Below are 23032 nucleotides of genomic sequence, written 5' to 3'. Positions count from 1 at the left end.
AAATAATGCAGTGTTATAATATTTATTTTAAACACAGAAAAGTTATCAAACAACCGTATTCACGATAGTCTCTATGTGAGTAGGCACATGGCTTCCGGTTTAACCCGGAATTAGAGGACCGCAGTGTGTGAACGCCATCAACATAAAATAAGAAGTACATTCTCTTCAAATGATGTCCTGAATTATAGCATTATTATCGTCACCTATACATTTGGGTGACTTCAGTGCACACGCTGTCTGCTACATGCTTTTTATTTGGTCCCTAAAGCCGAGACATTGCAAACAAGTCAACATTAACGCCAGCTATTTGTCTATTTTTAACAACGTAGGCTAAATGACTTGGGCGAAGCATCACCTTGTGGTTTTACTCCTGTGATTGCGCAGTGAAACTCTACTACAGACTGCAGGACCATTCACGGACAGACGTGAGTAGTTTTATGTGCAGGTGCGTGACAGCGTTGCGTTATCAGACACAGCTGTGGTCTTTACACACAGACAGCTTTTAATTATGGAATGGTCATGGTCATGTGAAGATAAAGTTTGCTTTAGAACAACGGTAACCAATGCAAAAAATCAACTGCAAGGCGGTTTAACTCGATACTTTCAAGCTTATTTTGTCTGAAACGCGTACATTTTGAACACAAAGGATTTAGCGATTGTACAAAACAAAAGTACCGCCTTTGGTAATGCTAGCATCTCTGTGATGCTGTACCGTGGTAGCTACTCTACGGGCTGTAAGCTAAATGTTAACATCCAGTTTTAAAGCAGAGACCCTTCGTTAGCCTGTTAGCATGCTCTAAAAGTGTATTATTTACATTTAATTTAACGTTTTCTTAACGTATTCAAAAATTATTCAAAGGAATTACATTGTTTACACTTTAAATAAATACAAACACATAATATGTACAAAAGAAAAGGCTAGAGATATTATATAACTTAGTGAGATGGTTGGTAACGTGTATAAGTCGTAGGCCACCGTTAGTTTTGTCGTTATAATGTTGTTATAATGACCATTTAAAGGTTTTTTCTCAATCTCATTATTGGGATTCGATCAGGAAGTCCAGGAGGTATGTATGTATGAAGTGGTTTAAAAACTACTTTCACAGGCTAAAGAGGCTAATATCATGTGTGGCCCCTTGCAGTTAATGTTATTATAATTTTCTGAAAGCTCAACTGCAGCTCCTTCATTGAGAATTGAATTCTTTCTGCTGGTCGGTGTCTTTCCTATATGTTTATTATTCTCTTTGCATTTTGGAAGTTCTTTCAGTAGTATGATTCAAAAAAGTGCTGCACTGGATTACAAAGAACACCATCACCATTGATTTTAAATCCATTTTATTTTTTAAGTAGTGATTAAAAGTTTCCCACATAATCTTAAATGTAGTACAAGCTCCAACCGCAATGAATTACAAAGTACCATTTCCTTGTTTTTAATATCAACAAGGATCAGAAATAAATAATGCAGTGTTGCAATATTTATTGTAGACATTGTACAGAAATGAATGTTCTCGTTATCAAACCACCTTATTCACAATGGTCTCAGGGGCTGTAGGTACCTGCCTTCTGGTTTAAAAAGGAACAAGGCAATCAGAGATGGCAGACTTCACCCCATTCACACATCAAGCCTCTGTTGGTCATATTGACAAGTGCAGAAACACAGAGAGACTTGCCAATGAAACAATATTTCTCTTTCACACAGTGGGGTGAAGTAATTGGAGAATCCCAGTGTACACCATTCAGAATAACTGAAGTTCTAGGTCTGTATTTTCATATTACACAGTTGTCTGGTGTACTGTTTCTGCTGTGATAATGCATTTTTTTAATAAAATAGATTAATTTCTGCACATTTTAAGACATTCTGCCTCTTCTGCTTTGAATTTCAGACCCCACAGAGGTTGACTTGACCAACTCCTTGTGTGAAGTTTACAAAGATGATGGTGAATGGTGTTTAACTTCAAAGAAGCAGACAGGTGCACGTACAACTGCATAATTTGGGAATGTGGCAAAACAAATCAGCAGCATAAAAAAGTTGATGCCACAAAAAAATCCACCATAACGGAGTTACCTGCTACATCGGGAAGATTATTTTCCAACGACTGATGTCACTCAACACCCTCCTGTGAACCACACCAGCAGTCTAATGTCTGGGAATTAACAAATATGCAGTGATGTGGCTACATTTGAAGAAGCTCACTCTTTGATCTCAGCACTCATACATCGGAGTCCAAACATGACCACCTTGTCTAATAAGATGACTGTTCGGCGGAGCACGAGATCAGTAACATGTAACTCGTCAAAGTTGAGGTCTCAACAAAGAATTAAGATGAAACCTGAGAGACTGAAACCTGAGAGACTCCAGGCATCTGGCAGCAGTGTGGAGTATATAGTGGGTGAAAATAATGCAGATGTTGACATGGAAAGTGACTGTGAGAGGGAAGAGTTTTCATCAAGCTCAGAATCTGATACGGAAATTAGGACTCACTCCAAACTTGAAAACTTGTGTCCCAGTGATCCAGAATCAGATGGTGGCTCCAACTCAAGTGCAACTGATATTTCCAGTGAATTTCCAAATTCTGAAGTAACTGAAACAGTGCCTCCCAGTGGTAGTAGGTCAATTTGTACTTCATGTGGTAGAGGACCCTTTAAGTCAATTAAGCTCCATCTATGGCACTGTAGTCCTGTCCAAGTAAAATATCCATGTTCAGTATGTAAGCAGCAATTTCTCACTGAGAAGGATCTTAAAGAGCACTACATGCCTCTGTATTCCTGTAAGATCTGTGGCCAGGTTTTCTCTCACGAAAGTTCATACCATCAACACCAGTGTCCCAAGGACAGCAAATTACCTTTGGTGCTCTTCTGTTCTGAGACAATGCCTAAAGCCTGCAATGTATGCAAATCCTTTTTCACTTCTGACACAACTTTGTTAAATCATGTCACCAGAGTTCACACATCAGTAGTCAGCACCAAAATATGCATTATTACTAGTCCATCGGCATTCACTGATAAAAGTCTTTCCCCACATGTCCATGGCACCACAGTTCAGTCTGATGTCAGGAGTCCAAATTTAGTCAATCACGTCAGTAATGGAAGGAGCCATGTTGACCAAAACTTTCCCTCAACCTACACCTCCCCTTCAGACAGACCTCCTGACACGCCTTCCACGATGTATGCTGCCGCATCTGTCAAACTGGGGAAAGACGTCGAGCTTCCAACCTGTGCATCTGCATCTTTATCTGTCACCTCAAGCACCACTGATACAACTCCAGCCACAGAGGCCTCACCAGTGCCCACTATTTTAGCCATGTTTGAGAATGACAGCCGTGATGAGGCTTTGATGAAACGTATGAACACTAGCTGGCGTGCTAAGGTCCCTTACTCCTGCAGGCAGTGCGGTGCCATCTTGCGGCAGCCCTCCTTCTTGATTATCCACCGATACCTTCACCGAGGCCGTCGCTTTCACCAGTGCCAGTGTGGCCGAGCTTTTAAGCACCGGCTGCACCTCCTGCGACACTGTGTCCAACATGCAGAGGCCATAAGCTACATTTGCGTTAGCTGTGGGGAGACTTTCATTGGAGCAAGACATCTAGCTGAGCACATACAGGACAAATCGCAAAACAAGGTTAATTGTTCTGGGCATACAAGGAAATGTAAAGTTAAACAAAAGTGCAGAATACCCTTTATATGTGATTGTGGACAACAGTTTTTAAGGCCTTCTGCTTACATATGGCACCAACTTCAAAACTGGACAAAAATCAACAATTGAAAAAAAACAAAAAAACACTTGCACTTAACCACTGTTTTCACATTCTCTTCAACCTGTTCCACACTAAAAAAAGAAGGTTTTCACTCATCTGATAGTCACTGTTCTGTTTAATTTGTGTTACCAAGTCAGATAGTCAAAGTAAAATCATGTCACACAGTCATTTGTAATGTCAGCATGTCCTGGGTGGCTGTTGACATGCTTTTATCCTGTGCAAATGTTATTTATTAAAAGAAGTAAGTTCCTCGTAAGTTCTTCTGACAATGCACTGAAGTACAAATTAAACTAAGAAACCTTTTTTTTACTGTTGAGTTGAAACACGACTCCAGTTTATCCTCCAGATGAAGCGCTTGTCCAGTTTGTCCATCCTTGATTAACCCTTCCACTAAGACATGATTCAGGTTGGAAATAACATACCACTGTTTATGATAGTTAAATGTTTAGTTTTAGTTATGACACAATAATAGTTTACTATATTAATGTCCACTAGATAGAGCTGTTGAGCTGTTAAGATTCACTCACAAGTCTAAAGTAAAACGGTTCTTAGAACAGGTGTAAACTGTCAAAATGATTGCACCCTTCAGTGTGGCCATTGATATGAGTTTCATTTGACGTCTGTTAAGATCAAAAGGATTTTTACAATTTCCAATAAAGATACTTAATCTAATGAGTAGTTTCTTCTGTTGGTGGGGCAGCATGTTTTGTATTCGCTGTTACCTAGGATGAAGAAATGCAGAGCAATGAATTACTAGATACTTGGATAAGTCTGTTACCAAGCAACAACCAGTTTGGCAATTTCTCAACTGGATGGAGGATTTGAATGAGGCAAAGAGGTCAGCCTCACACTGATAAAAACATTACAACATTAAAATAAAATTTGCATTTAAGATATGTACTGTATCTCATTCCACAGGAATAAGAGTAACAGAGTCCATCAATGAAACCTTTCAAATGACAGTTACAAGGATAATTCTGGAAGCAAGGACTGAGTGGGTCACATGGATCTCCACAGTCCTTGTTTCAGATTAATTCTGTTATCAACAGCTAAAATTGCATCATGTCTCTCAAAAGGCACAGCACATGTTCTCCCACGATGAATAGAAGTCTTATTTTGTCCGTGAGTCGCTGTGTCTTGCACTCAGCACAGAGCCAAAAGATGAGAGATCCGATAGGTGTGCTAGTCCTATTGCTGGTTCAAAGTATGTTAAAAGTCTGGGGCAGCTGAGGGTGGAGATGATTTACTGTCTCATTTTCATGGATAATTTGAATGACAAAACAGAAGGAAGCCTACTGTCTCCATTCTTAACAAAAGCACAGAGCCATGTCACCTGTAAAAAAGAAAAGAACCCAAACACATAAAGTTGTTATTTTCTTTAGCAAACATGTCCCAATTAAGCAAAGAATTAGGGCTACCACACCCTGCAGTGCGTTGATAGCAGATCTGCACAGCATCACTAGCAGTTCTGTGTGTTTACCTGATCTCTGGAGTGTGGTGATGTAGGACCTGAGACAGCAGCTCTGAGGTCTGTTGGAAGCAGCGACTGAGTTCATCCAGCTTCTGCTCCATGGAGAGGATACGCTGCTCCAGCTCCCGATAGGAATTATTCCAGTTGGCGCTCAGGTCACACATGATCATCTGCATCTGTCAAAATAACAACAATAATTTAGTGTAAGTATGTTTGTGTCTACAATACTGCATGTGTGTAATACACACACACACTGCAGGGTCAAATCACAACATGTAATTTCAAAGTCCAGTGCAGACAGACATATATTAAATATGTGCTGCAGACTAACGGAAATCTGCAAGATCTGCTGCTGAATGACTGACATAATGCCACAATTAAAATACTGTCTACTGTCATTTTAAAAATAAACCAATGTCCATTACATTTTAACCATTGTCAAATGAGTTCACACACTGCTCATTAAATCAATCAGCTCCCCAGGACTCAGCAGACAGTAACAACAGCAACATTCCACGAGGAATGGAGGAAACGAGGAAAGCAAACAGGTTGGAATTTGACTGAAAACAGAAAGAAAAGTCCAAAAACCTAGTCATTCAGCAGTTTGACAGGATAAATGCTTCTTGTCCCTGTCTGGCCTGCACTTGCGATATATACACACAAAACTCTCCCTCAGTCAGGTATCGACGGAGCCTGTTTACAGATGACGGACGCAGTATAACAAATAATGCTACATTGTTCCTGTTCACAAAGACCAAACACAGGCAGGATATTGAAAATCACTGAAATTACACAATGCAGCCTCAGCTACTGTCTACTCAGAAACGTACAACCATTGACGATCCCCTCAGCAAACTGATTTTACAGGAAAAAGCCACAGCAACAAGTTTTATTTGTTGGTGTGTACTCAGTGTTTTTGTGGTCAGTCAGAGAGCAGATCTGCTTACTGCATGAATTTGAAAATGAACACATTAAACACTGGTGCTTTTTGCAAGGGGATATCTTTATATCTTGGGTTTATTCCACATGGAAAACTTGTGGGCCTATAAATTCCCATTTTTTAACAAGCATTTAATGTGCCTGAACATTAAGAGATAAACAGCAGACCATAAAATTCGGCATAATAGTTGTGACTGTTTAAAGGGGGATCTTTGTCTTTTTTTTTTTTCCAGTGACACATGCACAAATATTCCTGTGACAGCTGCCACTCACCTTGGGGAGGTCCACCATCTCACTCACGTAATCTCTCAGTTGTCTGTGTTTGAAGCGTAAATGACGGAATCTGTGCAAAAACAAGGTTTGATCTCAGTCACACAGAACTGGTTCATACAAAATCTCCAAATTTTGCTTTGAGGCAACAGTAACTACATTCATGTGCGAGGGTAAGACCAGTTGATTGTCATGTTTTTGGGCACAATGCTGATCCTCTTAAATCACTATTTGAGGGCATTTTTATGACATATACAGGTGAATAAAAAGGAGATCCATAACTGAAATATGAATAGAACCCAATATTTCAGGCAACTCTCCATGTAAACACTATAATCCCAAGGTGTGGAGGTTCATCCCACTCATACTTTCCACTGTGTATTTATTTATAGTGTTCAGCCTGGTGTAAAGCAGGATGTGCAACCCCTCCACCCACACTAACACTCACATAATCCTGTTGTCAGTATAATGACCAAACACCTTCTGGACTTCCTGCCTGATGCAATTCACTTTGGAGCTTTGGCTCACTGACACGAAAAAAGACACTCCATGTTTTCGTGTCCACAAAGTGATGTACAGTATATAATCGTGTGTTTCACTTTCAGATGATTATGGTAAATATTCAAAAAGTTAAAATCAAATTAAAATCAAAGTTTAGTTTGAGCCCTGCTGCACAGAAAAAAAGGCCAACAAATCTAATGTCTAATCTAAATAAGCCATTAAAAAGTGTGACTCTGTGGTTAAGCATGTTGACATAAAGTTAATGGCCCATAAAATACGCACGTAAGGCTTGAAAGCCACCCACTTACATCCCTCGCTCAGACATCTTCACACGTCCTGCCTGAAGGTATCTTTCTTTACAGTAACTCACACTCTGATGGCTTCCAGAAGACATCTCTGGTGTCTTCGGTGCTCACCGCGGTTGCCGTTTGTCAGGCTGGTGCGATGCAACAGCCAGCATTCCCTCAGCACATTAGCAGCAGCATGACGGATCTGGTAAAGAAAAACATCCAAACAGACTGATTACACAAGAGAGTTTCAGTAGCACAGAAGTGGCGATAAAACCACCGAGATAAAGTCAATCAACCTTGCAGGCTTGACCGAAGAAACACCCAGCTCTTATCTTATTCTTTCAACAGAATCTGGTTTAAATCAATCATTTTAATACAGGAAATAAAATTCTGTGTCGTCAAAGTAAGCTGATTAAATCCAGACAGTGTTTCCTGTTCTGCCCCTTTGCTCCAAGATGCTGATTTCAGATAAAGCAGAACTATGAAGTCTTAATTTCCTCAGAAAGCCTTGTACACAAAGCCTTTAAAGAACAGGCCATACAGACCAGAAGTGAGGTTTAGGTATTGCAGGATTACTCCAGTATCCCCCTTTTTGGCACTTTTCTCTTTGATTCTATTCGTGTCTGTTTGTCTTCCTGCCCAAATCACTGTAAGTGCCCCATGATGATGTCACTCTGGCCTTGTTGTGGGGGTTATTAATAGATGCTGTCAGTGTCTGCATCCAGATGTCTTTCCTTGTTCCCATCAGTGTAACTCTGGACTGTGCCACATAGCTCAGAAGGATGCACGCACACGCGCAAAAACCTACTCTCAAACCAAAACAACCAAAGCCAAGCATAACGATGCACCTAGTGACCGGATGCAGCCACTGGCAGAAAGGAAATGGTTGTATCCTCCAAAGCTGTGTACCTACCGCAGTCAGACCTCGACTTTACAATTTGGTAAGAAGCCATAGAACTAAGTTTGTAGAACTTCAATCAAGTCACTCATTGATCATACCTACATTTATGTTTGTAAAAAGTAAAAAAAAGTATTCTGATTTATGTAACACTATTTTGGCTTCATGGTTCAGTTTCCTTGTCGCTGATCACACACCTTCCTTTTCCCACCAAGAAGCAAACACTTGAATCCAGTTCAAGGCTACAAACAGAGGACAAGCTCTTCTGCAAGTCACTTCCACACACACGCTCACAAACACACGTAAGCTCAGCCAGTTTCCTGGCCTGAATCAGCGCACCATCCTGGACTGAAGATTATTTCCTCTGCTTAATGCTTTGAAACAGCTACAAAGAGGTAAGCAGACCTCATCTCCCTCCACTTTTCCCACACCATCACGTCCTGTGGTGTCTCTTAAATACAGTATTATAAACAAAGTCACAAACCAAAACATGCACACAACGTGGAAAGTAGTGACGCATCCTTCCTGACTATTCTTATTTTTACACAGCTGTAACCTCTGAGAGGAGGGGAGTGTGAGTGGCTGTTTTTACTACGTACTTATTATTGGAAGTGCATTTGAGTAATCACAAAAATGCTACAAAAATATAGATATTAGGCCCTTTTTAAGAACCTTCAAATGTAAAAAAACACAAATTATTGTATTATATGGGACACGTTTTTTAAAGACTTTGATTCCTTAAGGGATTATTTAGTCACAGGAAGCCACATCTTAGATCATTTCACTTTAGACACATTATCTGGCTTGTATCAGTCAAACCAAAGAAAAAAAAACTTTATTGTGCAATGTTGCATGTGGCCTGAAAACATAAAAACATAAAGAATATTAAAACGTAGGTGAGAGCAGTTATATAATAAAAAACCTAAAAGCACAAAACACTGTAAAAACAAATATTCAGCTGTTGGCTCGACTGAAAATGTCTGAATTTCGCCTTGATACATTTGACTTATTATTGTTAAATATTTTACATAACTAACAAGCATCTCTCAATACGTACCAGTGTTGGTCTTAAATAAAATGATGTTATTACTGTCAGAACATTCAGTACAGACTTTCTGAATCTTTCTGCACTCACAGCTGTATTGACTCAATCCTCTATAGTGACTACAATAAAACAATAAACACTGACAGGTATACAAACACTCTCCGCCTCAGGCTAAATGCTGCCTTGTTTACTGCTTCTCATTAACTTCAGATATGGTGTGTTAGACCGCCCCAGAATAACAGGACTATTAGAAAACATTATGAATAACTACTCAGTTAACTCTTTACAGCCTCCATCCATTAAGGTACATTAATATTAACATATTTAGAAACATAGAGCAATAATGCGAAGTTTACTCTGCCTTTGTGGTATACTTGGGCCAAAACAAGGGATTCAGAACAGCTGGACACCAAATTTAAATGGTACATTAAAATACTGCAACATTCAAAAGTCTATGTCTAAAAAACAATAACGGACTGTTTTAATAATTGATCAATGAGCCGGTTTGTTATTCTGATATTCCAGTATTCCATAACATGGATGTTATAATATTCTCTTACCCTTTTAGAGATCTGGATGTCCATCATGAAGAAGTGCACATGTTTCTCTCCTTTGTTTAGAACCAGCTTCTTGGTAACGACTGCCACCAACATGGCGGTGCAGCCTACACCCTAAAACCCAACACACACACACACATACACACAGCCGTTGGTATGGTTACTGATGTGTTTAAAGCTGATTTTTATATCTGACTTTGTCTGAATACAGACAGTGGCTCTTGCCTCTTTTGCATCACTATTACCCTCAAGGGAAGGCACTTCAGAAAAGTGAATGTTGATGGAAGGTTTCGTCCAATAAATCAGAGTTATATTTATACAGTGAGTCTAATGGTTAAACACAGGCATCTGTGGCACTGCTATAATAATGTGGCTTTCCTCTGAGAATAGCTTTGTGCTATTGCTGGACAGGGAATGACAGTGAGTATTCGAAAAGGGCCACAGAGCAAATAACATCCACATCGTCGCACGAATAAACACATCATAAGACATGCAGACAAAACACTCCACTGAACCTGTCATCATCATAATGACACATGATTGCTGGTCTTTACCTGTTTTCCTCTTTCCAGCTTGCATTAGAAAGTGAGAGGGAGAGAGAAAGAGAGTAAGATCATGCATGGGCATAAAAAAAATGCACAAACCAGAGTTTTAAAAGATATATTTTACTCCCACAGCCCCAAATAATATTAATCATTACACTGCCTGTGAAACCTGGGAGGTACAGACTATTCCCTCAGATCCATCCTCACATCGTGATGGAAGGCCAACAGTGTTGTCCAGCCATGTTCACAGTTGCAAAGCGAGTTATAGCAGAGCATTGAGACTGTCAGCCATGTCACAGGTGTGAGCATCACCCCAGTCACTGACTCCCAGAACTGCCCCAATGGGAGTAGGAATTTTTACATTTTTTTCCAAGACTACAGGTTGGCACCCCTTCCCGTTGTAATAGTGCCAAAAGCAATAAACCACCTAAAAATGGATATGGTGGAAAGTTTTCCCTTATAAGGAGGGAAGGTTGTAAAAACAAGTTATATGGAGAAATAGAGGAAAGAGATTGTTTTCCATTTTGTCACAAGGTGGTGTCTAAAACCCATCCACAACCATGACCGTGCCGCTTATCTGTGTACCACAAACGAAAGCAGCACAAGTGATGCAGTTGGCAGGAGACGAAAGTCTCATGTCTGTTCTCAGTTGTTTATTTTACACTCTTTGTGTTTTATCTCAAAATTGAGTTCCCAAATCCATTTCTTCTTCCACCTTCATCTGTGACCATGCCTCCCATCTTGCTTCTGTCGAGAAAACGGGTATTGAAAGAGTCTGCTTCGCTCTAACTAGATCATGTGCTTAGAATAAAATAATCTGAGGTGTCTATAATGATTCTATTGAATGATGGAATTAACTTAAAGAGCCAGTGACTGCAGCAAACTGCTCAGTGCCCAGTGCTGACAGCTTCAGTCTCCTCCTGCAGAGGCACCATGCATTTATTTAAAGCTGTGATCTAAATCGCACTTTCAAGGAAATGAAAGCATTCATATGTGTCAGCACCACCGGCGTGTACGGCCAAACAAAAAGTGTCCAGCGTGTCCAAGATAACCAGTGGAACAAAGCAAAATGAGCCTGGACTGAGCCGGGAAAAATGAAATAGGAAAATGCGGGAAGAGTTGCTGTAATGGAACCGAACAGAAATGGAAGAGGGGAAAAAAGCAAACCAGGGAGGACGATATGGACCAGCGTGAACCGAAATGTAGGCAAACAACATGCCACAGAACAGAAGGCAGAGGAAAATCAACGCAGAGTATGCTGAGAAGAAAACAGACTGAAGAATGAATGAGAATATTCTGATTAAACAACATGGAATGGAACGAAATGAGATAAATTAGAAAATTGGATACGACATAGAGTGAACATAGCAAAACATCTTACTTTCTTGTGCATAATAAAGCTGGTAGTGCACACAAAGAAATGTGAGGTACGCTAGACATACGATTAGACATTACCACTGCTGAGCTGGATTTTCTAACATGTACTATGCAATACATCATTTGTGTCTCCTTTTTTTCATTTGTTTGTCATTCATTTGTATACATATTTTCATTTATTCATTCATTCACTCACTCAATTGCTTTTAAAACATTAACACTATCTTAAATGTGACTTTTTCTTTTCCTATCAGGAAGCCAACCTAGTTACCATGACTCCAGTGAAGAGACACACCACTTTTCCACAGCTGGTGGTGGGCGCCACATCTCCGTAGCCCACTGTGAGGAAGGTGATAGCTATGAGCCACAGAGACGTGTCTATGTGGCCTGTTGATGCTTTGGTTTGTCTGCGTGAAGAAGAAAAGAAAAAAAAAGAAAAGAGGATGAGACTGTGTCATAACAAAAATGAGGTCCTGGCCACATTCTTTATGGTGTGGTGGCAACTCTGTTGAGATGAAGCAACGAGGCAACAGTTTTTCTTTTGGTAAGCTTTGATGTGGCATCTCAGTGCACAGTCAAACAGTGTGGACGGCAAATGAACAGAGGACTGAGGCGAGTGTGCTGTTTTCATGCCCTTGAAAGAGATGGCTGCCCTGATATAAGGACTATCGTTATGAGTCAGAGAATTGCTCTCCGTTGCAAAGACGCTTTTAGGTCAGTGTTCTGCATGTTTTAGAAGTTCCCCGCTCCAACACACCTGATTCAAATGAATGTGTCGTTATCAGGCTTTTGCAGAGCTCGATAACGAGCTGAACATTTGAATCAGGTGTGTTGGAGCGGAGACTCTTCTAAAACAAGCACGGCAGTAAGTCCCAGAGGAGACACTGCTTTAAGACAGCACAATGTATGTGGGGTAGGTTACAGATGACACTGTCAAATTGTCATTGTGTTGAGTACAGGGTAAGGGTTATGGGGTTTATCGTGTCATTACAAAGTAAACAAACCAGAATGATAATGAGAAAAAAGGTCCAATTAAGTCTGAACCCAAGCCATCAGTCTGTGAATCTGCCAGTAACTTCTGTACAGGTAAAGCAAAACACTGAACACTGTCTTGTGCACAACAAATGTGGTGTGTTTGATAAAGGTGTGCTCTGTATGTCAAACTGTTTATCAAATGTTAATGCTCTACAGTTTGGTGAGAACCAACTTAGACAAAGCAAATGTGTACTTGGCAGAAAGCACACAAAATGGTCCTTACAGTGCATGGGTGTACATTGGTCTCCTGGGATGTGGCAATTATCTATAACATGACGGTAAAAGGTTTAGTGGTTTTATCATTTATCAATCACAAGAGCCTTCATCATGTCTGACAAATGAAAACACACCGAGACTTGTGAGACTGAAGGCAAAACCTCCCGTCAAGGTTAAAAATGACCTCACGCTGTACAAACAGCCAAACAGACTGCAGAGCATCAGGCTGACATTTAGTTGGCTCATATTTAAGGGAAAACTTGTTTGAGTTACAACCTAAAATATGATCATGAAATCAGTTATTTGAAATCCATCTGTAATGGGAAACTCAAATTGACCATCAAAGTGTGTGTGTGTGTGTGTGTGTGTGTGTGTGCAAAAACAACAAAAGTCCTCTTGACTCAAATCCTGCAGTGAAATTAAACTCAAAGGGGAAAGGGAATCCAAAAAAGTAGGCTACCAGGTGAGTGCCAGATAAAAGGAAAATAAAAAATAAAAACTCAGTGTCTAAAATACAGTTCACCAAGGGACACAACGGAAAAAAGCTGGGCCATAGTCAAACAGAACAAAGACAAACAAAACTAAAAAGACACATGTGATACACAAGACACAGGTGAAACTAATAATGTCACCCGGAGAAACACACTTACGTGTGTGTGTGTGTGTGTGTGTGTGTGTGTGTGTGTTTATACCTGGTATTCCTTATGTTGTGAGGACCTAAATCTGTTTACACAGTCAAATTATGGGGACTTGTCTTCCTTATGGAGACAAAAATCAAGTCCCCATACATTTTAAGGTGAATACATGTTAGGTTATGGTCAGGGTTAGGGTTAGGCCAGTAGTAATTATGGTTATGGTTAGAGTAAATCTCCAGGAAATTAATTTAAAAAGAAGTCCCCATAATGTAAATGATTGTATTTTATGGTAAACATATGACATGTCAGTTAAAGTTAGCATTGGGGTTAACCAGTAGTTGCTTTGGTTAAAGTTAGAGTTAAATATTAAAGAGTTAAATATCTGTTTTATTATTACCTAATTAATTTAATCCTTAAGGACATCGATATAAAGGTCAATTTCAAATGACAAAATTACATCTATTGATCCTAGAGATTATTATGGAAGGCAAACAAAATTAACATTTTGTATAAGTCAAGACTGGGTGATATTTGTCCAGGAACCCCTCCATAGACAAATAAACCTTAAAACAACCGAGTAAAGACATGATATGTTGGAATCAAATGTGTCAAATGCCTTTTATACTTAGATTAATTTTATTTACTTCTGAGCCAAACTGAGCAGCTCGGTGATAAAACACATAAGTCCAGCGGTGTAGTTGAGTACTTGCACATGCTGTTGCATTGCACTGAATGCACATTGTGTGCGAATGTGTATGACGGCAAATAAAAGACTGTTTACTCTGTTTAGTTTCAACCAAATCCCTTCATATAGCTCAGATCCACACACAATAATAGCAAGCCATATGGGCTGCAAAAATATTGCAGCTGCAAAATTGTGCACACATGTGAGGGCTATGGTTTCCATCCAGTTCTTTTATGAATACACTACAGCAAATAAAGAAGTATATAGTGAGTGTTGAGGGTACATCAGTGGACTGAAACCATCTGAAACGTTGTCCTCTTTATCTAAAACGTTTGCCCTTGAACGTCTCTAACAAAGTATCATTTTAATCAAGATGGTTGCAACCACCATAAAGAGTGAATCACATTAAAATACCCTTTAGTATGTTCAACAAAGGAACATTATCTTTGACAGATGTCCATGATGTCACTGCTTTATCTCAAAGTTTGATCCCTACTGTATATGGGCCTCCTATATGCAAAGCTAGTACTATTTATACAGTTTAGTTTTCATATTTTGAAAGTAATTTGCCTACTAACTTAAAATGCCACGATGTTTGGACCAGTCGATCTGTATTGCTACCTTACATGCAGTTTTCTGTTCTTACCTCCAGTGTTGTAATATAACAAAGTAGTTTGTTACTGTACTTACACTAAGTACAAAATTCACATATCTGTGCTTTATTTATATTTCTAACAGCTTTTACTTTTACTCCACTACATCTCCTCTAACTATCTTTGTTACTTGTTACTACCAAATAAAATCAGAAAAAGACTTAGTAATAGCCTGTATTTCGACAGGCTATTACTTTTCTAGTCTTGATGAGCTGCTTTACTCTACAGTTTTGCCATTCACACATCTTTCATATCCATTCACATGCTTCCCTATGGTGTTGAGTGCCTTGCTCAAAGACACATATAGACTAGCAGGGCCAGGAATTGAACCCACAACCTTCCAGTTAAAAGACAACTCACCTTACCATTGTAATACTTTTACTTCTAAAACGTAAGTACATTTTATATCAGAAAATCACTTTTGATACTTAATTTAATTGTACTTAAGAAACATTAATAAAAGTGACTTCAACTTCTACCAAAGTCATTTTCTGGTAAGATACTCTGTTGTAGGTACTTTATACAAGACTGCTTACCTCTCACATAGCGTAAGCATCCAAGACGCAGTGAGCCAGAAAAAGAGGATGAAGGCCAACAGCGTACGAGCCGGGTGTTTGTTCATCAGTAACTTGAGAACAAAGCGGAAGGTGAAGTTGATGTTGTTGAGCGAGCCAATGCTCCTGTAGGAGGCACTCAGCAGCACTTTGCTGTGCAGAAGGATGGCTCTGTGCACCAAGTACAAACGGAGGAACATCAGCACTGACAACAACAGCTCCAAGTTCATCAGGGCCCCGTTGTGATGGTTGGAGGCACAGAGTGGAGCTGAAGAGGAGGAGTTGACGTGAAGGCCCATCTTCCAGTATGTGCCGATAGGATGGATGGAGCACACCAATAGCTCCAGTGTGATCACAAGAATCCTGTGACTGGTCAAGGCAATGCGCCAGTCCACCTGGTTGTGATCATTGATAAACAACTGAAAAATGAAGACGGAGTGAGAGTGAGAGAAAACAAAATATATTTTAAAATGAAACCAGAATAAACATCCTAACATAATAGGTTTATACGATTATGGACAAATATACACAACTTTCAAGCTATTTATAAGTGTTTGATCAGACGAAATGATCCTGTCTGGATAACTCTGTCAACAGTGCAGTTAAATGATAAGACAAGAGCAAACAGAACTTTATATAAGTATTTGGCCACACCTGTTAATTTTTGAATTTGGGCTGTTTTTCCGGCTTTGGGCTCAGCCCCCTTATCTCCATTGAAGGACAACATACCAAGACATTTTGGACAATGCTATGCTTCCAACTTTGTGGCAACAGTTTGATTATGTTGATGTTTTTTGGTATATTGTGTGTATATGGTGGTTTGCATTGGTAGATGACATAAAGAATATAAGGGAATGTGTGTATCACATGTGTTTTCATTGTATTGCACTTCTTACTAAGTAAGAGATCTTTTTCTTGCGTTATTGTTTGTCAGGAATCACCACTGATCACTGCATGTACTGTTAGTCTCAACCCGTCAACCTGCCTTTCCTTATCACCTACATGCTTGTTGTTGTTATGGACCCCTCTAGTATCAGACATGAAACCAAAAAAAACCCAAAACACTTCAGGTTAGAGAACAAACCCACAACAAACAGTATTTACTCTACTGACCACAATGGCAAAATGGTACATGTCTTTGCAGCCAGTGGTTTTAAAATAGGGTGTTATATGCATACAGCAAAGCATTTGCTTTAAGGTGTATATACATATAATAAAGCCACATTTTAATCAATTGCATTTGGATATAACAAAATAAATGGAAAAGCTTCATTGTCATTCTGTAACATATGATGAGATAATGATTGCTAGTCCTTCTAGATCAGTGAATAGTCAAAACAAAATACTGCCATCTTTAAAGGTAGTTTCTATGAGTTAGGATAGGATTTATAGGTGAAGTTGTACGTTGCAGCCAAATATCCGATGTAGCCGTCAGTTAGCATCAAAACTCAAATGATGTTTACTTTGTACAATGAGGGCTATTGTAAATGTATGGTGATCGAAATGACAACAGAGAATATAAAAGGCTCATTCTGGGGTAATAAAAAAAACATTTCATACAGTATAATTATTGTATTTCTGCCAAATAAAAATCAGTTCACCTACATTTTACACACAGAACATTACTGAGTACATAAATAAATAAATTGCATTGCACACTGCCCACTATAAAAGAAAATGGTGCAAATAATAAAGTAAGTCAAGCCCTGAGGATCAGTAATGTACTGAATCTGCACTCTCTCAGTCTCTCACTCATGCAAACAGTGCGTCCGAACTTATAGAAACAAAGGCCGAGACAAACTCACCCTGATGTCTTTGTAATGAAAAGCTATTATGAGGACGATGAGACACCCGGTGGACAGTGTAATGGAACAGTTGACGATTAAGGCGATATTTGTGCCCTGGGAGGGAAACAAAGGAGAGAGGGCAATAAAAAAAGAGGCTTTTACAACAGCTGATTCATTAAAGCTGGGTGGAAAGAATATCACAAAAATCCAAATCAAGTACATGCTATTATGTCAAACAAGAGCAGACAAAACAAACTGTCTCTTGGTAACATGGTAACAGCTGGCCGGTGACCTCCTGACAGGCAGAGCTGTGGAACTGTTCCTTTTGCAGTATATTGTCCTCTATATAAGCAAATGATCTTATATATTAAATAGAAACTTTGGTTAGATAGAGAGAATACATGCATGCATCATTGTTATTCAAAATGTTTCTTCTTACTTTAAATGTTACTTATTTTATTTCATTGAAATGACTGTATTTTCCCCCCAGACAGGCCTGACCAACAAAGAGGAGTTTCTACACTGTGCGATGGACAGATGCCACACCAGTTTCCTTCCCAAGAATAACTGTGCTGCCAAACCCAAGCAGTTTCAGTGGAGGACAAGTGCTTTTTTCCAGCTGCACCATGCAGGCACCCCAGTAAGTGTGCGTGAACTCAACAGTCTCCACCTTTATTTAACATAATATTCTATAACTTGGTCAAATATCAAGTGCAAACATTCACGTTTTCACGTTCCCAAAATACAGCCTTTTTGGCAAAGACTTGTCAGATTGTTTACCACCTACTAACTACTGCTCTCTCACTTCTGTGATGCTCTCAAGCATGTGATGATCCTCCCTTTCTTATAGTAACAGTGTGTCAGAGATTTCCTTTTCATAAAAGATGTAATGGAACTAATTTAAATTTAATGTCCTGTATTTATGCAGTGTATTTAAGCACTGTAGGGGCTGTTAATGTGTTTCCAAAAGTGGAAATACTGATTCTGCAATGCACTCCAAAAAGGTGCATAAAAACCCGGTCAATTAGAGGAACAGGAATGCTTGTAATTAAATACTTTCCATTCCAGGAACCTGACAGCAGGAGACACAGTTACAGACGCTATGATGATTTTGCTCATGAATGACGATATGTTTTCAATAACTCAATTAAGACAAAGAAATTAGCAATAGCCTCAGCAGGTTCAAGAGCTACGCCCATGTCTCATGCATCACAGCTGTTGCAACGTCAGTGGAAGATTTTAACTGGAAGGGCAGTTTAATGTGGCTTACAGTTCAAACGATACTTTCAAACTTTCAAATCTGAGGAAACTTAAGCGTGTAGGTGGTATGGTGTGACGTCCATTGGCAGGGCACGTCGTTTTCCAGTTTCTCCCGTAGCATCCGCATCACGTCTGTATTTCATCCAGAGCTAATTAGAAGACCCCACAAAAGCTCAATGTTTCACCACATTCCATAACAGAGACTTCAATAACATACTCCGTGCCCGGTTTCTCAAACATGGTCTTTTTTTTGTCCTGTTGAAAACAGTCATTTAAAACCTGGTGTGCACAATTTGGATAAACACAACTTTCTCGTACTCTTGTGTCTGAAGTGACACAGTAACCAAGATGGGTCACTTTACACATAACAAAAAAATAAATAAAAAACACTTGACCCCATAAACACCCATTGTTATGGCTAGTATGTTCTGTAATAAATAAATACTTTCCAAAACAATAATGCATGCACCTGACTTTAGTTTTCTAATTTGGTTTGTTAGTCCATGCGGAACCTGAGGTATCCTGTAAGAAATTGCAATTAGATTACAACAGATTTACAGATACCATCCAAGATTAGACTAGTGGGACAGTCACAGGACAGGATATATAACACGGGGTAAAACTTTGATATATTGATTGTGATGTCTGTAATTAATAACAACCAAAAACTATGAGGTGGCTTGATGTCCCAAGCATAAACCAGAATTTTACAGCTTCACCCTTTATCAAACACAGCATATAACAGTATGAGAGATACTTGGTTGAGTTAAATGAGTAGCATTGTTTCATAAGCATCACCTGGCATCACAGAAACAGTGTAAATGATGGGTGTGGTTGATTAGCTGTCTAAGAGGGGAAAAATAAACGTTCAGCCTGCCAAACAGAGTATTTAATCCTGCTGTGTGAAATTTAGTTAGCGACTTAGTTATTGGTTATCTGCAATACTACAGCATGTGACAGTATTATAATGTATAAGTATTCTAATGTTCCTTAGCAGGAAGGCAGTGGTCTGTGACTACTAATCACCATGACAGTTAATTTTGATCATTCAAACTCTCTGTAAAGTCCCCACACATGTGGGCCAGACCAGCAATGTAAACAGCTTTTGTGTTAGTTTTGGCCTTGTTTACATGGGCTGTAGGTGGATGGTTTTTTTTCTGAATCTCATCTTTTTGTTCGTCAACCTATGACACTATTGTATTATGCAAAACGTGGGCCATGACACCTAAAATAACTTAAAACAATTTGACTTTTAATTTTAAAAAGAAACCGAGAGTCATAAATATGAATAGTGCTGTTCATTTTCCTACAATAGCAATTGACAGAAAAGTATTATCCTAAAAGATGACACAAATATTGACAGCAGGGGGAAAATGCAAAAAAAATGAGGCAAATCAATGACCTCTTATCAAATTAAAGAATATAAAACTATAAAAGACTGTGTGACACAGTCTCATGAGAAGCATGCAGTGACTGCAGGTGGAATGGCAGGTACTGGGTGCTGCATCATATATTTAATGGAAGGAACTTCTGAAACTGATTTTCTTTTCAGGACAATAGTGTGGCCTTATTCATGCCTCGAGATTTACTAACACATTTTAGAACAAAACATATAAAAAATTAATCAACATAACTCCTATTCCGGGCCACACGGTGGTGTAGTGGTTAGCACTCTCGCCTTGCAGCGAGAAGACCCGGGTTCGAGCCCCGGTTGGAACAAGGGCCTTTCTGCATGGAGTTTGCATGTTCTCCCCGTGTGTGCGTGGGTTCTCTCCGGGTTCTCCGGCTTCCTCCCACAGTCCAAAAACATGCAATGTGGGGAATAGGTAAATTGGACACTCTAAATTGACCGTAGGAGTGAGTGTGAGAGTGAATGGTTGTTTGTCTCTATCTGTGTGTGGCCCTGCGATGGACTGGCGAACTGTCCAGGGTGTACCCCGCCTATCGCCCGATGTAGCTGAGATTGGCACAGCACCCCCCGCGACCTTCTGGTGGAGGATAAAGCGGTTAGATGATGACTGACTGACTGACTCCTATTCAAACATCAAAAATAATCTTTGGACATCATACTGAGTAAATATTGTTCTGGTCTATAAAGTCACTCCTGGAAAGTTGTCAAATGAAATGCAGACAATTGGACTTCAGGGTGCTTCCGGGTTTAAGTGCACACTCCTGGTTCTTGTCTAGGCAAACCCACAGAGAGAGAGCGACTTCTAGACTGGTCGTGCAAACACTAATTATACACTAAATGATGTGGAAAGATAGCCTGAAGTACTGTGAGCAATTTTGCTGCAGGGGAAGAGGTAAAATGTGGAAAAATGTTCCATAAATAGCCCCCATTTTTGTGTGTAACTATGAAAAGGTATGCTTGAAATATAAATCTGGAGACTGCCATTAACTTTGATAGGGCATCTTCAAAAACGCCCTGCACGATAGACGACTTAAGAAATGCAATATTACGATTATGTCACCAAAGGTCATGTGAGTCCACAGAGGAGGAAGACATTGCAGTTCACATCCATGACTTGAACATCACATAAAATGAACAGATGAATGTTGACAACGGTTATATAAACTGTGATTAAAACAGCAGAGCAGCCTCTCGAAAATAATACACTTCCATTGTAGCACAGAGCACTTTTCCAGTGCATCAGCATTTCCATGGTACCGAAGCAGATGCCTGATGTTAGGAATGGACGGACAACACCTGTTCTTGGTTCACATTTGTAAACTGGAATAGTATTGTCAAAGTTGTGCCAGCACTGGTAATTTCACAACCGTGTCTCTCTCCAGGTCCAACTCTCTTTAAACGCACCAGGCATGGTTTTGAATGCTGGGCCATATTTCCATAGATTCCTGAAAAGTTTGCAAGTTACAAAAGTGGGGCTTTGACACTGTAATCAATCACTGACTTCACAGCATGGAGGTGGTCCGATGTTTTGTGGCATGCATGAGAACTATTTTCCACATGTGGAACTGGCGTGTGCTGTAGGAAGTCTGGGGGAGTTAATAATTTGTTGATTGTGTGGCCTGGCATTGTTATCCACTGAGATCTGCATGTTAATGTCATGAGACTGTGCTACCAAACTGTGTGTCTGGAAATGGACTAACTAATCAGAGGGTCAGGAAGGTTCAAAAGCCAGGTGCAGATTCTGCTGCTGAGCTGCACGGGTCCTTGTGCTGTCTGCTAATTAAGTTATCATGACAACATTGTTTTTATTTTTGCACCAATTATGGTTCATTTAGTTACTAGATTTGTCAAACCTAACAGACAATAGGGTTTAATATCAATCTGTGGACTATTTTTGGCATGGTTTTAACACTTGTGAGGAGTTGAAGAAGCTGTCACACAGCAGCAGCAGCAAAGCAATAACATGTTTTGGTTCCACTGTGGTGACATTTGATGATGAGTTCGTGGGACAACAGTCAAGTGTCTTAGCCAGCTGACAATAGCAGTGTGAATAGTGATGTCAGATGTTTAGCTGCATCACAGAGTGAGTCATCCAAGTTTGGAGATTTGAGTAAAAAGCAGTCACTATAGTTAACTTGATTTAGTTTCCCAGAGGCATGAATATACAGTATATACAACACGTGTATACATCATGCTCTTGTCTACATACATGTGCAGGTGTATACATAAGTAATGTAGGAAACTTTAACCTACCGGTTTATAAACGAAGGGACATATCTCAGCGTGGATTATCATGAGCAGAATGCCGAGCAGAGCGGTGCCCAAAGCCAACGCGCAAAGGCGCTTTTTATCCTCCAATAAAACCTTCCTGTCTCGCAACCTGTACAGGTCGTCTCCCTCCATGGTTGCCCGTTTCCCGATAAGTGACAGCGGCACGGATACCTTGGCCGAATTAATCAAACCATCGCACTTCACGCACTCCACTTTGGAGTCTCGGTTTGTCATCTCCATCTCATCCTCGTCGGTCTCTCTCTGTCCGCTCTCCACTCTGCTTCGCTCCCAGGTTGGAGAGGGCACAGCCCGGTGGGCACTCTGTGTACCAGACCCTTCGTGCGTTTGTTGCTCATCGAAGTTGCGGGGTTAGCCAAAGCACGTTGCCTCTAGCACACACCATCTCTGAAACAGCACTACTGCTGCCAACCTGCGCGGCGTCTATGCGCGCACTGAAGCGCAGCGGGTTATGTGCTCTTATTTGCGCGGGTTATAATCTTAGGAGCGTGCGTCAGCCGGCCACAAATTAATGGTGTGTGGGTGGGTGTGTGCGCATGCAGGTCCACTGTATTAAGAGCAATAACAATATGTTCTTTGGCATTTTTTATTTTTTTTTTGACTTTATTTGATTTGGATCAGTCTGATCAGATAAACATTTCGTTTTGGTGGATTATGGGAAAATTTCGTTGAGACAAGAAAATTCTGTTTTGTATTTATCGGGGATCAAGCCACGGATCATTGTTTGTCCTCTCTGGAAAAAGTCGAACTTGATAAGAAATATTGTATATCCACACTGGAGCTTGAGGTAGTAGTGTAATTATTATTTCATATATTTGTATTATTGTTGTTCACCCACAACATCATCAGTGGCGAGTGG

At 39.9% G+C, this 23032-nt stretch overlaps 2 protein-coding genes across 7 annotated transcripts; one reads left to right on the top strand and one right to left on the bottom strand.

Moving 5' to 3' along the window:
- Positions 1 to 102: 102 nt before the first annotated feature.
- si:dkey-79d12.4 (zinc finger protein 90 homolog) lies at positions 103 to 4427 on the top strand. Of its 4 annotated transcripts, XM_044033948.1 has the most exons (3): positions 103 to 425; positions 1700 to 1757; positions 1884 to 4427. In XM_044033948.1, exon 3 carries the CDS (start codon positions 2231 to 2233, stop codon positions 3761 to 3763), a length of 1533 nt encoding a protein of 510 aa, XP_043889883.1. In that variant the 5' UTR covers positions 103 to 425; positions 1700 to 1757; positions 1884 to 2230; the 3' UTR covers positions 3764 to 4427. The 4 variants fall into 4 exon arrangements, with proteins under 4 accessions (XP_043889883.1, XP_043889884.1, XP_043889885.1 ...); XM_044033949.1 differs by lacking the exon at positions 1700 to 1757; XM_044033950.1 differs by lacking the exon at positions 1700 to 1757 and having other exon boundaries at positions 103 to 445.
- kcnn4 (potassium intermediate/small conductance calcium-activated channel, subfamily N, member 4) lies at positions 3853 to 22637 on the bottom strand. 3 transcript variants are annotated; one of them, XM_044033959.1, is made up of 10 exons: positions 22138 to 22637; positions 17232 to 17327; positions 15409 to 15845; positions 11920 to 12055; positions 10281 to 10298; positions 9730 to 9840; positions 7307 to 7428; positions 6439 to 6508; positions 5236 to 5402; positions 3853 to 5088 (listed from the first exon to the last, which is right to left on the bottom strand). In XM_044033959.1, the coding sequence occupies exons 1-10, from the start codon at positions 22393 to 22395 to the stop codon at positions 5085 to 5087; spliced, it is 1419 nt and encodes a 472-aa protein (XP_043889894.1). In that variant the 5' UTR covers positions 22396 to 22637; the 3' UTR covers positions 3853 to 5084. The 3 variants fall into 3 exon arrangements, with proteins under 3 accessions (XP_043889894.1, XP_043889895.1, XP_043889896.1); XM_044033960.1 differs by lacking the exon at positions 10281 to 10298 and having other exon boundaries at positions 22138 to 22636; XM_044033961.1 differs by lacking the exon at positions 10281 to 10298 and having other exon boundaries at positions 11944 to 12055; positions 22138 to 22636.
- Between the last annotated feature and the right edge of the window lie 395 nt (positions 22638 to 23032).

Source organism: Solea senegalensis, linkage group LG9 (genome assembly GCF_019176455.1).
Source record: "Solea senegalensis isolate Sse05_10M linkage group LG9, IFAPA_SoseM_1, whole genome shotgun sequence".
Taxonomy (NCBI): domain Eukaryota; kingdom Metazoa; phylum Chordata; class Actinopteri; order Pleuronectiformes; family Soleidae; genus Solea; species Solea senegalensis.
Note: the sequence above shows the minus strand (reverse complement) of the source record. Positions and strands in the feature narration are given on the sequence as shown.